General features: G+C 39.4%; 1 protein-coding gene across 1 annotated transcript; it reads right to left on the bottom strand.

Moving 5' to 3' along the window:
• Positions 1 to 5,700: 5,700 nt before the first annotated feature.
• On the bottom strand, positions 5,701 to 13,100 carry CDX4 (caudal type homeobox 4). The gene is made up of 3 exons (XM_004685583.1): positions 12,611 to 13,100; positions 6,927 to 7,072; positions 5,701 to 5,907 (listed from the first exon to the last, which is right to left on the bottom strand). Exons 1-3 carry the CDS (start codon positions 13,098 to 13,100, stop codon positions 5,701 to 5,703), a joined length of 843 nt encoding a protein of 280 aa, XP_004685640.1.
• Positions 13,101 to 13,695: the final 595 nt, after the last annotated feature.

Genomic DNA, 13,695 nt, shown 5'->3' with positions numbered 1-13,695 from the left:
ATGCAGAAAAAGACATGTATGAGTATACTTATATCAGATAAAAGAGACTTCCAGCTACAAAACTGTAACAAGAAATTAACATAGACTCTTTATAATGACTAAGTGATCAATATATTAGGAAGACAATACACATCAACATGTACTCACCAATGTTGGAGCATCAAAATATAAGACAAATATTAACAAATCTAAAAATAGATGTTGATCGGCAAAATAAACATAGGGGATTCAACACCTTACATATCAATGGACAGATCAACAAGGCAGAAAATCAACTAGAAATGAATTGCTTAAGATGAGTAGTTAGATCATATGGCCTAAATATTCATAGTGCACTGTATCCACCAAAACTAAGTACACAGTCTTCTCAAATCTACATGGAATGTTATTGAGGATAGATCACATGTTGGATTCAAAGCAAGTATAGATAAACTCATGAAGGTTGAATCAAATATGTTCTTTGATTACAACTGTATCAAACTAGAAAGGAAAAATGGGAGAAATTCTAATATATGGAGACCAAACAACATACTACTAATGACTATTGGGTTAATGAAGATATCAAAAGAAGAAATTAAAATATAACTGGAGTCTAATGAAAACAAAGACCCAGCTACCACAACTTGCACTCCCATGTTTATTGCAGCACTGTTTATAGTTGCCAAATTATGGAAAAGACTTCAGTGTGGTTACAGATGTGGTGTCATGTACAGAATGGAATATGACACAGCTCTAAAAGGTGAAATCCTGCCATTTGCAAAACATTGGTGGACCAAGGATTATGCTTAGTGAGTTAAGCTAGAGAAAGACAAACTGTGTTATTCACTCAGTTGTGATATATAGAGAAAACAAACTGATAAATGAAATAAAACAAAAATAAATGTTTGGACTATAATTCCAACTAGTTTTTACCAGAAGGGAAGGATGGTGGAGGTGGGTAAATAGAAACAAATGTGATATAATGAAGAATAATATTGGACATTTAGTGAACTTAATGTATTATTGAACATATTGATTCTCAATGATACACCTGAAATATAATGCAATGATGAAATATTGCTTCAATTTAAAAAAAGCTGAAGTAAAAACCACAAAAAATGTGCACAAGAACAACTAAAAATTTTTTTAAATACAAGCAATTTGTATTAATTTTGTGATATCCTCTACTTAGGAGAGTCATTCCTGCTTTAGGAAGGCATTTTCACATGATTCATGTTGAACTGGCCTTTAAAAGCTTTTCTGGTTTGAAAGGTATTTGAGAAATGACTGAGAGTAAGACCTTCCCTTCCCAGTAGCATTTGAATTTTATTTAGAGATTTACAGACCTAGAGTTTAAGAGATTGTCAAGAAAAGTAAAAGCATGTTGTAGACATGGAGATAAGGGGACTTTGTTTACAACATTCCCATTGTAAACTTTTGAAGACAGAAAATATCTTTGAGACCAAAGGACTAGATATTGCTTTGGTGGTATTTTAATACCTGAGAAATCAAGAGAGAGAGAAAGATAATGTGTGTGTGTGTGTGTGTGTGTGCATGTGTGTGTTTTATTTTATGAAAGGGTAAAAATCATGGCTCTTCTCAGGATGTCATGTAGAAATTAGAGCTAGATTAAACTCTTGAAATCAAATCAAATCTCTAAATTTCATAAATGAAATAAAGTCCTTTATTGGTAAAGTGACTTAACCAAAAAATTACAAACTAGTTGGAGAATTAGGTATAACTCTAACTTTAGGTCTCACTTTTCAATTCTGTGCTACTTCTTTCACACCAGGTGTATAGCTACTTTCAATTGATATTATTGTTTCTGTGGGCACACAGTAGCGGACTTCCTTCCTTTGCACTGGCACTCATGCTTGAAGATGCAGTGCTCATATGCCTTGGTCTCTTTCTTCCCTTCAAACGCAACTCCATGGTATGAAAGATCAGTAGCACAATTATAATGCATATGCAAAGAAGTGCTCCCCACCTGGGGTCTAAAGCTAAGGTATCTAAAGTGAATAACTCTATAGACTAAATCCTCTAGTGAGTTCCTTCTTTCTGTTATTGGCATTGTAACCACTATGCTGTATTTGTTTGCAATTTTCTTAAGGCATAGTTGACATATAAGTAATTGTACATATTAAGAATTGATTTTTGACATTTTGGGCAACTTACAACTTTATTTGACAATCATAATTAATTCTCATCCATGTTGACTAGACTGGATATTGAAAGTGGTGACAGGTACATAGGTAACCAATGTATGCAAATTGTTTGCATTTTCATTTAATTTTCTGGACAACTGCACATGGATACAGTGTGGAACATTCCTTTTTTCCTTTAGCTCAAACAATTTTGTTGAGCCTGCACTCAGTGATGCATTAGGAGCACCCATCTCCTTCATGGCAAATTTCCAGATCTCTTTGAGTGCTCAAAAGGTCTGCTTCTTGAAGCCCACTCCATGAATGTGCTTATAAATGTTGAAGGCATATCTTCTGGCCACTACTTCAATGAAGCATAATAGCCCATCTTACAATCCTTCCTTGTGAGAATCATTCTTTCAGGCATGGATGAGAAAAGAAACTGGCATGTATATATATTAATGAGCCCATCACCAGAATTAAGGAAAAAAAACCCCCACATTTTTCCAACCCCAAAATAAACCACATTTTTACCACCCCCAAATGTTCCTCATACTGTTTTAATAGCTCTCCTTTTTACCACCCTCCCCCTTGCTGGTTTCTTCTTTCTTTTTTGACTTGGCTTGATAGTGTCAAAATATTCCAACCCAGACAAGGTTTGATTCTCTGAATCTGAATGAAGAGTAGAAAATTTCCCTTAGACCTTGCTTCCTTCCTCTTTTGAAAAGAAGCCAAGCACTTCCCCAAGATTTTTCTTTACAGCTGTACATAACTTCCAGACTAGATCAGGGATGTTTAAAAAGGAACAGGGATGTGGGAACACTTCTATAAATTTTTAGGAAGATTCTAGAGTTATAAATTACTTATGTATAAGTTAAAGAAAGGTTTAGGATAAAAACATGTTTCTTATGGACATATTTATTTTCTAATATGAACAGAATAAATGGAAAAGCAATCAAAAGAAAAAAATTGCATGGCTCTATTGTCCTAATTGAATACTATTAATCTTTAGGCATGATTTCATTTCTGTTTCTTCTTTCACCAGAAGAAATTCTTTATCAAAAACTACTTTGAAAGCAATTTCTGAGTTTTGGTGTTTAACTTTTTTTTTTTTAATCTATATACCTCCAGCACAATCATCACATTCCAGACATATAAGCATGAGTATACATTACCTCAGCTTTCAGAGAACGAATTAGCATGTTTTCTCAGAGAAAGTGGCTGCAATTCCATATTGTAGTTCTGTTACATGTTCTAGAGAATCAGAATCTCCAAAGATAGAGAACTGTTTCTTTATGGAACAAAAATTTATAGTAGGAAAGAATAACCCTACAGAGAAGTCTACTGCTATAACCAAAGGTATACCATTGGTGGTGGGGGGAGGGTAGGGGAGGCTAATAGGAATGAGGAAGCTAACTTTTGAGTGTAACCTTGTCTATGTATACTCTGTACTTAGCTTCCGTGTCCTTCGAATCTCTAATTTCCCCCCCCCCCAACTACACTAGAAGAATTCACTTTTATAATACTGGTTTTTTGTATTCAATGCTCTAGAAACCCCACTGACCAATTAGCATGCACATGCTATGCAGTCAATTCCATACTTATTGGAGGTAGTGAGGAAGAGAATATGTGTTGCTCTGGAAGTTGAGAAACCCTAGCACAGAGTAGGCACTCAACAAACATTCATTGAATCTAGTGGATATGAATTCTAGTCATAGATTTTGCCATTAACTTACTGGAAAGTTGGTAATGATTTGAAGAGAAATAAGAGTTTAAATTGATTTATCCTCATCACCATCCCTCAATATGTAGATATTGGCTAGAGAAGTAGTTGGTTAATCAAAGATATTTCAGTCCCTATAGTCTTTAGTTACCTAAGCTACAAAGTGAGGATAGCAACTCTTGCCTATCTCATAAGATTATTAGGGCCAAATATTACAAATAAGAGATGTGAAAGTGCATTGAAAACTATAAAATATTACACAAATGTAAGACATCACTGCAGATGAGTTGGAAAATAAAGGGTTAAGGCTGCAGTGTTAGGTAGTAATTAGAAACATCACTGGCTGTTGTTTAAGCAGCTATGTGCCACTTTAATGGCATAATCAAATAGAAAATGAATGGAAAGAGGTGCTCTCTAGAGATTGAGGAACAGGATTCTTATGCAACTAGGGGTTCTCATCAGCATTCATGGTTGTCTACCTGTGTGTCTCTGGAACGTGATCTGATTGGTCATAGCAACATCTCCCTATTAGCAAAATTGGCAATTGATTACCTCCCTTATAAGAGTGTTATGGAGAGGAATGGGGGAAAGCCATATGATAATTCCAAAAGGCTGGATGAAAGATGAAAGTGTTTTTCCTTAAATATTTTCAAGACTAAATGAGAGGCTTTAAAAAGTAAACCATCTTTCTTAGATTTTCAAAAGGAAAGGGCGGACAAATTTCTTACTCCCAACCTCGGAACTGATAGCTGAGCTCAAGATTCTAATTTTCTTAAGAACATCAAATATATATCTTGATAAAGGGGGGGAAAAGTTGTGCTCCGATTACTTTCTTACTTTAATCAAATTTTCTTGTAAACTAGCTTCATTTAAAATGATTCAAAGCACAGCATTTGGCCATTGCCAAATGCAAATGGTATGCTGGACAAACACCAAAAACTACTCAGCACAGCCCAAGTGTTGTGTTGGTAACTTGTAAATTGCAGCACCTTGCGCCACAGCATCTTGATATCACCCGGTAGGTAAAACTGAATAGGTTGAAAGGTGATGTCAGGGAGAGATTATAGGCTAATGCACTGTTCTTGTGCTCATGTTAATCTGACTGCCACTGAACTACAACTGTACATGGAGTGGAAGAGCACCACAGGGTAAGAGTTTATTCTCTGTGTTGGCGCTCACTTTTGTTAAGATTCAACCAACTTGACACACACTGTTCTAGTCTGATTTCACTGTTTTGGAAAAATTTGAAATTGACCCTGCCAATTAGAAATTCTGAGATAAGATACTTGATACCAAATCAGGGTGAGAGAAGGAAAAACTTATCTTTTAAAAATATATTTTACTTAACCTGTGACAATAGATTTGTAATCACCTCATTGTTATGAAAACCCTGTTAGCTTTTGAGTGAAACACCTGGAGAGGTAGCTAGAGACAAAAATTTCTGCTTACCTTTCCCCCAGTCCTGGCAAGAGAGCATAAAAAACACAGCCAGCATCAAATAACAAACACAAGTGCATATACACAATGGTGCCCCCTGGCAGACCTATTTGTTTCTTTTACTTGCAGTCTGTTCACAAAGTTTGTGAAATTGTGAATGGAGTTGCAAGGGTCTGTGGTTGTAGTTTTTAATTATATAGTTTACTACCAAGCTTCCTGAGTAACTGACAGATAACAGGAGGTTTGGGGGATGGTTTCTAATACTAAGGGACCTATGAATTATCTTCAACCCATTGCACATTGCTTTATCTGAATGCGGCCTCACAAGGAAATACATCCTGCCCCAACTCCCCTGCTGATATCTTAGAGACCAAAAAGACAATGCTAAGGGAAAGGCTCTATCCATTTTCTCTTTGTCTTTTATTCAGAGACTATAACCTGCTGTATCTCAATAGGTTGAAATCCACAGACAGCTGATGGGGTGGTGAAAAAAGTGTTAGCTATTTCCCCAGGGCTGATGGAGCCAGAGTCACTTTGCACTGAGCCACCACTGTTCTCAAACTGGGAGATTTTCTTTTTGATCATCTTTCTCTCCTTGGCTCTGCGATTCTGAAACCAGATTTTCACCTGAAACACAAAATGCTTTTGATTTAATGGGGCAATATACTGAATGCAATTTTTATAGTCATTGTTGATATTGTACACGGACTTTTACATATACAAGGCCATTTCGCATGCATCATTTCACTTCAGTCCACGATGACCTAGTGAAGTCTGCCCATTTAACAGGTTAAAAACGCTGTCACTTAGAGAGGGTAAGTGCCTTTTATGAGATGAAACTGAGCTCAAATCCAGGGCTACTGACTCTGAAGGCAGTGTTCTTTGTATTATACTTTACCCACCGCATCTGTTACACAGGCGGAAATAGTGATAGAGTGGCAGATGCTGAAATTGTGGTGATGAAAAGGGAAGGATTTAAACAACAAAGGTGATTATGATCTGTTATTAAAAGAAATTTCCTAACGTTAATGAAACAGAACTGGGAAAATAAGGATGATGAAATACTGTATCTCTTATTATGATACCAATGCTCCTTCATACATGGTTGAAAAGGGATAATGCAATATATATTGTCAAAGCCCAGTTAAATAGAAACTATCAACTCTTGCCATGATTTAATCTCCACTGAATACCCATGGTAAGCTAAAATTGAGGCAGGCACCATAGCTTTATATGGACCATAAAAGTGAAATTTCCCATCCTGAGTAACACATAGCAGGTAGCAGCATTGGCATTCAGTTACTGCGGTAGTTTGATGTGAACTAGATAATTGTCATGTTTTACAAATATATATCCTTTCAATCTATTGATTTTAGACTTTTAGGGAACCAGATCAAGATTTTGACTTGAACGATCAATTCTATAGGAGTTTTAATCATTCTCTATCTCCTGTGTTCCCTCTTCTTGCTTCCATACCATATTCAATTTTTGTTATTAGATCCACCCACCAGTAGGGTTAATGTAGGCTTCAAGAGAGCTTGGATAATGTCTTGGTCTTGTTTTGCTTCTACTTCTGCTTATAGACTTCCCTAAAATTCAGCTTATTGAAATGACTATGAGACCTGTTGGATGTATGTCTGGTGTACCTGTCTCTCAGAAAGACCCAGGTTGACTGCCAGCTCTGATTTTCTCCGAATGGTGATGTATTTATTGCAGTGGAATTCCTTCTCCAGCTCCAACCTTTGATGATCAGTGTAAACCACACGATACTTTTCTTTTGTCCTGGTTTTCCCTGTTAGGGGAGAAAGCATTGCATTCAATCCTATTTTACTTCCTGGGAGATTGTTTCTTTTGAACAATTCTATTTTCATATATAAATAAATACATTTATGAACCAGATATGTCTTATGTTTACATCTCCATTAAGTACTTGGTTATCTGTCACTGCTATATGTATACATTTCTGTTTGTATGCCCTTTGTTTATAGAAAATCTCTCATCTACCCTTTTAAATAATGCAGCACAAGTCTTACCCCCATTTGCACATAAGTTGCCTGTGGCTCAGTGTAGGTAAGAAAGTGACTGTGCTAGTCAAGGACCCAAACACAGACCATTGTGCTAAATGTCATTCCCACTTTAAACATGCTGAGATGAATAAAAATTACCCAAGTGTGCAAGCCATTCTGTGTTCCTGATGTTATTAGTTACATAGTTACATGCAATCACTAGAAAGAATTTAGTTGGATAGTAATTAAAAAATAAAATATTATCACTTAGATTCTGTTCTAAGATAGCTCTTATTACCTATTAAGAAAAAAGTTCAGTGCTTTTGTTTTTTTGGGGGTGGGTTGTCTTTATTCCCAAGAGATAGTGAGTGGGAGAAGGAGGAAATGTTGATTCAAGTAGAATAAAATGAATATTCTTTGCAGGGATATACAAACAGTTGCTTTGTGTGATATACCATTTAACTCAATCTTCATGACCTCCTTCAAGTAGAGTTTTATTTCTCCTTTGGAATTTTTCAAACATGATAGGAAAGTTTATTATTTTCCTTTCAATTTTTGTAACCCCATCAAGGATTTCCCTCCGTTCCTCTATGACTTTTGGCAAACTCCTTCTGATCCTCACTAGTTGTTTTTGATGTGAAGTTTTGGGCAGCGATCTGTAGGACAAAGGTTTCTTTAAAGTGGGTCCCTAAACTCCATTGAGGTGTTAAGATTCAGCGAAGCCAAACAAAGGAGCTCCATAGCATCAGATACCATCCTGAACCCTCTTTACATTCAGGAACACCAGCCAATTGACTTGGAATTTACAAGCCCTAAACAAATGTCAGACACCCTTTTATCTCCTGGAAAGAAAAAAAAAAAAAAAGACCTGAATGTAGAAACAAATTCTAAATGAATAGTATGTCTTAGGATTAAACTAAATGGCTGAATAACTCATGGACTAATGAACGAAACAAAACTTTACCCCTTGAAAATGAAAAATGAGGAGCCCCAGTCTGTGAAACTTCCTCAAAGGCCCAAGCTTTGGCTGGTTTTCCTGAGTCCTAACAGACTCAGGAAATCAAGGGTACTGGCATTTGGAATGTTACAACAGCAGAATGTGTATTTGAAGCCGCAATTAAAACTTTGAAGCTTAACTTAGTTCCAGAACCTCAGGCCTTAAATGGACATATATATTTGAAGAGAGGGTTCCCAATCCTAAAGTGGCTAAGTGATTAAATTCTAGCTTGTGGGAGAAGTTAAAATTCAACTTGTGTGTGTCTGTATTTTCCATTCTTTGGTAATCAGTAACTATAACCAGACTTCTGGAACTCAGGAAGGTTGCAGTTCTTCCCCACCCCCATTGGTCATAAACTCCCCTCTTGCAGTTTCATCTGAGGACAATAAAGTCAAGACCAGGCCTCTTTATTTGCCATGGAAATCCTCACCCTTTCCGGCAATATAACCCCTGAAGAAAGGAGGGATAAGGAAGAGCCAACTGCATATCAAAGGCATGTGAAGTGTTAAAAAGGATCTGTTGCCCCAAATCTGACAGATAAGACCTCCAACCTCAAGAAGACATAGCTCAGAGGGAAATATTGACTGCACAGTTTGCAAAGAGAAATGAATTCCTATTTCCTGGTGCTCCTCTTGCGTTCCTTTCTCCACCAACTCCATGTTTCTCCTCCACCTCTGTCTCTTCCTCTTAAATGATGAAATTAGGTCAAACAGGCTTTGGACATTTTCTTAATAGAGCTTAATGTTCATATTGTCATACCAAAGGACCAACAAAGAATGAAATTTTTTACTATTCAAGCTATTTTCTTCTAGAGTCTACTTTTTTTGAGTGTAAAGGATCTCCTCTGGAGATATGGAAAATCACAACACTTAAGATGTATTAAAGGTTGCTTCCATTTCTTGGTAGCTTATTGCCTCACGCTGCCCCCTGCAAAGACTCAGACAAATCTCTGCAGTTCAGGAGACACTATCTCCAGAGTTTGCAAGCAAATGTCATTATAGATGATGACTTATTACTTCCCTTAATATACTCTTTGGAGGGACTGACTGTGAAAATGCTGGTGGGCAGAAAAGCACCCTCTAAACCTAGAAGCTATGATGATGATGGTGTTGAGGATAAAAATGATGAAAACTACCTTCCTTCTAGAGGGGATACAGTGCAACTGAATGCATCATGGTGATTTTCCAGCTCATTATTCATCTATCTTATGACTTTACATCATTCATTATCTTAGAGGAATACGTTGCTTCTTTTATCTAAAACTGTACCTAATTCTTTTTTTAAAATGTCCAACAAAACAATCAAAACTAAGGCAGACAACAATAAACTTCAAGAATTACTAAGCAACTCATTTTATGAAGAGTCCTAAGTGAATAAACCTTTTAAGTACAACTTCCTCAGTGTTTTGTTTAGTGATTTCATCAGAGCTATTCAAAATCACTTCCTTCTTCCATTCCCTTTCTCACTCTTAACCAGGAAGCCTTTCTCCATCTCTGCATAGTTTACAGCCAAGCCAGTACTCATCCAACTTTGTGGAAAAGAAATAGAGATGAAAAAAATAATTCCTAGTTGTAAGGCACCGACAATGTTTACAATATGAAAATATTGTAACTTTTCAAAGAAACTTTGTCAGTTTTCTGTTTTATACAATCTTTACAGTAAGATATGTACTGTCACAGGCCACATAGAGAACAACATGGAGATAAAAGCATCCCCCTCTGATTCAGTCACCTAGAGAGCAGGCATTTACTTCGTGTGTCAGTCCCTTTCTCTCATTAGAATATCAAATGTGATAATGATCAGTATAAAATGGTTTCTGGTTGTACCTTGGTACATGCGCTTTTTCTTTCTTTAACTTAAGGCTGTTTAAGACATTCTTCAGAATGGAAAGAGCTTTCACTTGATTACCTTAATCAGGGAGGGGTTACTTCCATTTTGTAGTTCATCTATTTTCTTCTCAGTCATAAGCCAAATGTTGTCCCACAATACTACAGAGTAAAGTAGAAAATTTAGAAGGATCTGACTCATTCATTCATTTAGCAAATATTTAACACCCACTAAGTACTAAGGATACAAATGGGTGCATTTTGGTCCTGAGTGGTCCAGTGAAGTGATCAGTTCAAATTTTTTTTGTGGTGTTGGTAATCTGGATCTAGATATTATTTTAAGAAGTGACATGCATATGCACGGGCAGATGTGTTTTGTGCACTTTTCTGGGAGAGAGGGACCACACTTTCCATCAAATTCTTAAATTATTGCTAAATATATACATTGGGCTACATGAATATAGCAAAGGGATCATTTTAATTTACAAGATATTAAAATGCAACAAAGACTGAGTTTAATAAAACATCATCTATAGGTAGCTGCTGGGAGTCAGAGGGGTTCCAACATCATTCAATTTTAAATTCTCAAAGAAGTTGGAGAGAAGACCTCATGAAAGTGGCATAAGGGTTGGGATTGAAGGCTTATGATGAAGATGCCACAGTTCCCTTTGTAAACATCTCCTGGCACTAGAACTACCTAAGAGACCAATGCTAGCTTATAAAAGCAAATGCAAGCAGAAGATTTTTAAGCAGAGACTGGTCATATTTATCTCATAAACAGAAAATTCATGAGATAAACACACACACATATATACACACACATATACACACACACACACACATATATATACACACACTCAAGATATACACACACACACATATGAGGGAATTAAAATATATTTTATATACACACATTTTAATTACCCTCCCTCCAATTTTTCTCTCTTCCAAACAACATTCTAATTTGACTTTTCTTTTTTACTGTTTCAAAACATAATCCTGGACTGGGAGCAATTACTTCTTTTCTGGCTTTTGCTGATGGGTAGAGTTTAGTGAATGGATGTGAATTACTACTCTAAGATTAGATGTAATAGCAGCCATGGGAGTACCCCACCCTAACTTCATTTTCTATTCTATATAGTAAACTAACTCACCTATGTTTCAAAAAACAATGCAGATTTATGTCCAAAACACCTTAAAGCCACATACTTAAGTACTTTTGCTTTTAATGTGAGGTTGTTGCCTTGGTAATGTCCTAATAAACAGGAACTGCCCCTCCACTCTGAGTTTAGCTAGTGGTAATAGCTGGATCCTTCCCACCCTCCCGCCTTTGCTTTTAACAGCAAGGAGGAAAATGCAGAACTGTGAACAGAAGCAGTCTTTTGTGAACAAATGCAATTGAATGCCATTTCTTCCCCAAAGGAATGAAAATGATAAAGTCAGATTTTGCTAATTTTCTCTGATGACAGGGAGCAATGGGTTGGAATAATAATGTGATGAAAGACTACTTGAAAACAAACATGTCCCCACCTCCCTTCTCCCCGTCCAAGATTAAAGCAGAGAGTCCTGGCCCCTGACTCTCAGCAGCTACTCACTGGCTTGCTGGAAGGAGAGTTGGTCAAAGTTAGGTTGGGGGTCTCTAGACCTTTCCACTTGGCATAGCCGACATGCCTTTTAACCCGGGTGCCTCAGGAAACCTGCTGCTTGGACAGTTAGGAGGACTTGAACCATGCATCAGTGCTGGAGCTGATAGACCTTGGAGCTCAGCCACTGTTATCGGTGAGTAGCTCACCGTGTCCCCACCTTCTTGCCTGCCTCGACACTTGGATTGAGAAAAGAGCACCGGGAGAAGGCAAGAAGGCAATGTGATTGAGTCCAGTCCCCCTTGCCAATTTGGGCAAAGAAACCTGGGCTTTGAGAGGCATCTGGCCTTCATGGCAAAACTGGAGGGTGGGCTGCTGGTCGAGCACGGTGAATCTAGGTTGAGCATCACCACCTTTGGGAAGTGTGCTGACCCGCCCAGGTGGGGAAGGGCTGTAAGTGGAAGGGGTCAAGCTGTGGTGGTGCCTGAGCACCCCAGTTACCCTTCCCTGACTCTCCTCATTGGTTTTCCCAGCATCTGTTTTCCCAGCTGGGTCACTACAGGGTTGGACCCCTATTCGTGTGGCTTGACATGCCTGTTGTCCACGTGTTTGCACCCTTGACTGACTGGGGAATGACAAAAAAAGAACAAAAACAAAACCACAAAACCCTAGTGTCTGTTTAGCTTCAAGCGCCACACGCTGCAGACTTTGAGCAGATAAACACTCGAGGGCATCACTGAAGGACCAGCCCTGGGCAGCCAGCTAGGCAGTGGCCTTCTCAGCTATGAGCCTGGGGGCGGGGGTTGGGTGGGGGGTGGGGAGGGCGAGGCCTGAGGAGTAGGAGCGTGGGCAGGTGAAAAGCTAAGAAGAGAAGCAAAGGCAAGCAAAGGCGTGAGGGCACGGGGACAGTCCACTCACCCGTCACTTGCAAGGTCTTTCGCATCCACGCGTAGGGACTGTGGCGGCTTCTGCTGGGGGAATGGGCGTCCGCAGCGCAGGCGTCCATGGGGAACAGTGACCCACCTGTTGGAGCTGGCAGGTTGCCCCCACCGTTTCCACCACCCGCGGCGCCTAGGTTGCCACATTCAGGGGAGCCAAAGGCTGGACTGGAGGCCACGTCGTTCATGGGCACCGTGCCCATGGTACTGGACGGCCCTGGATACGCACTCCAGTCTTCCCGGGGGGGACTATAGGGCGAACCCCAGGCCCCCAGCGACTGTCCGTGAGGATCCATGCAGGGCATGTGGGGATACCCCATGTAGTGTGCGTAAGCTGAGGCTGCTGCGACGTTGGAGACTGGTAGTGAACTCCCAGGGCCGCCAGCCCCTGAAGCGCCGTCCCCCGAGGGGTTCCTGAGAGTGCTCGGGTACATGCCCGCTTCTTTTTCCGAAAGGCAGTTTCCGTACATGGTGCTGTGGTTACAAGGAAGGGGCTCCCTAAGCCATGTCCAGGTCTCCGGAAAGCCACGACCCAACTTTGAGAAGCAGCAGGGAATCAGGAGATCTGTCTGTGGCTGTGGTTTGAGCACCTCTGAGCCTCCGAGACTACTCCATCCCGCGTTTCCCACCCTGACGTGTCCAGGTGACTGGGGTCCCGGTGTAGACGGCCACCAATGGTTGGGCTGATGTAAAGGGGCTTCAGGCTTTTACATAACATTTGCATTCAAATGAAGGGTCATTTCACTTTCACAGGGACTTGTTTCTCTCCCTTCCTCTCCCTCTGTTCCTCTCTCCCTCTCCCTCCCCTCCTGGAACTTCAGTCTCATCTTTCCCTCTTTTGTCTATTTGGTTCTCCAGCACCAGTCTTTGAGAGGCAGGAGCTCTTCCAGGGGTTTCTGATCAGCTCTTTCCAAAATGGCATGGAGAAGTTTAGAAGTGGAGCCAAGCCCTGGTCCCTAGGATTCGGTCCTCATTTTCAGGGGCCTCCTCCCTTTCTTGATCTTCTCAGGCCTAGCCTGCAGCTATGGTATCCCCTTTGCTCATATTCACTGGCAGGGTGCTTGA

Source organism: Condylura cristata, unplaced genomic scaffold, assembly GCF_000260355.1.
Source record: "Condylura cristata isolate star-nosed mole 26May11 unplaced genomic scaffold, ConCri1.0 scaffold00019, whole genome shotgun sequence".
Classification (NCBI taxonomy): domain Eukaryota; kingdom Metazoa; phylum Chordata; class Mammalia; order Eulipotyphla; family Talpidae; genus Condylura; species Condylura cristata.
This window is presented reverse-complemented; position numbering and strand designations above follow the sequence as displayed.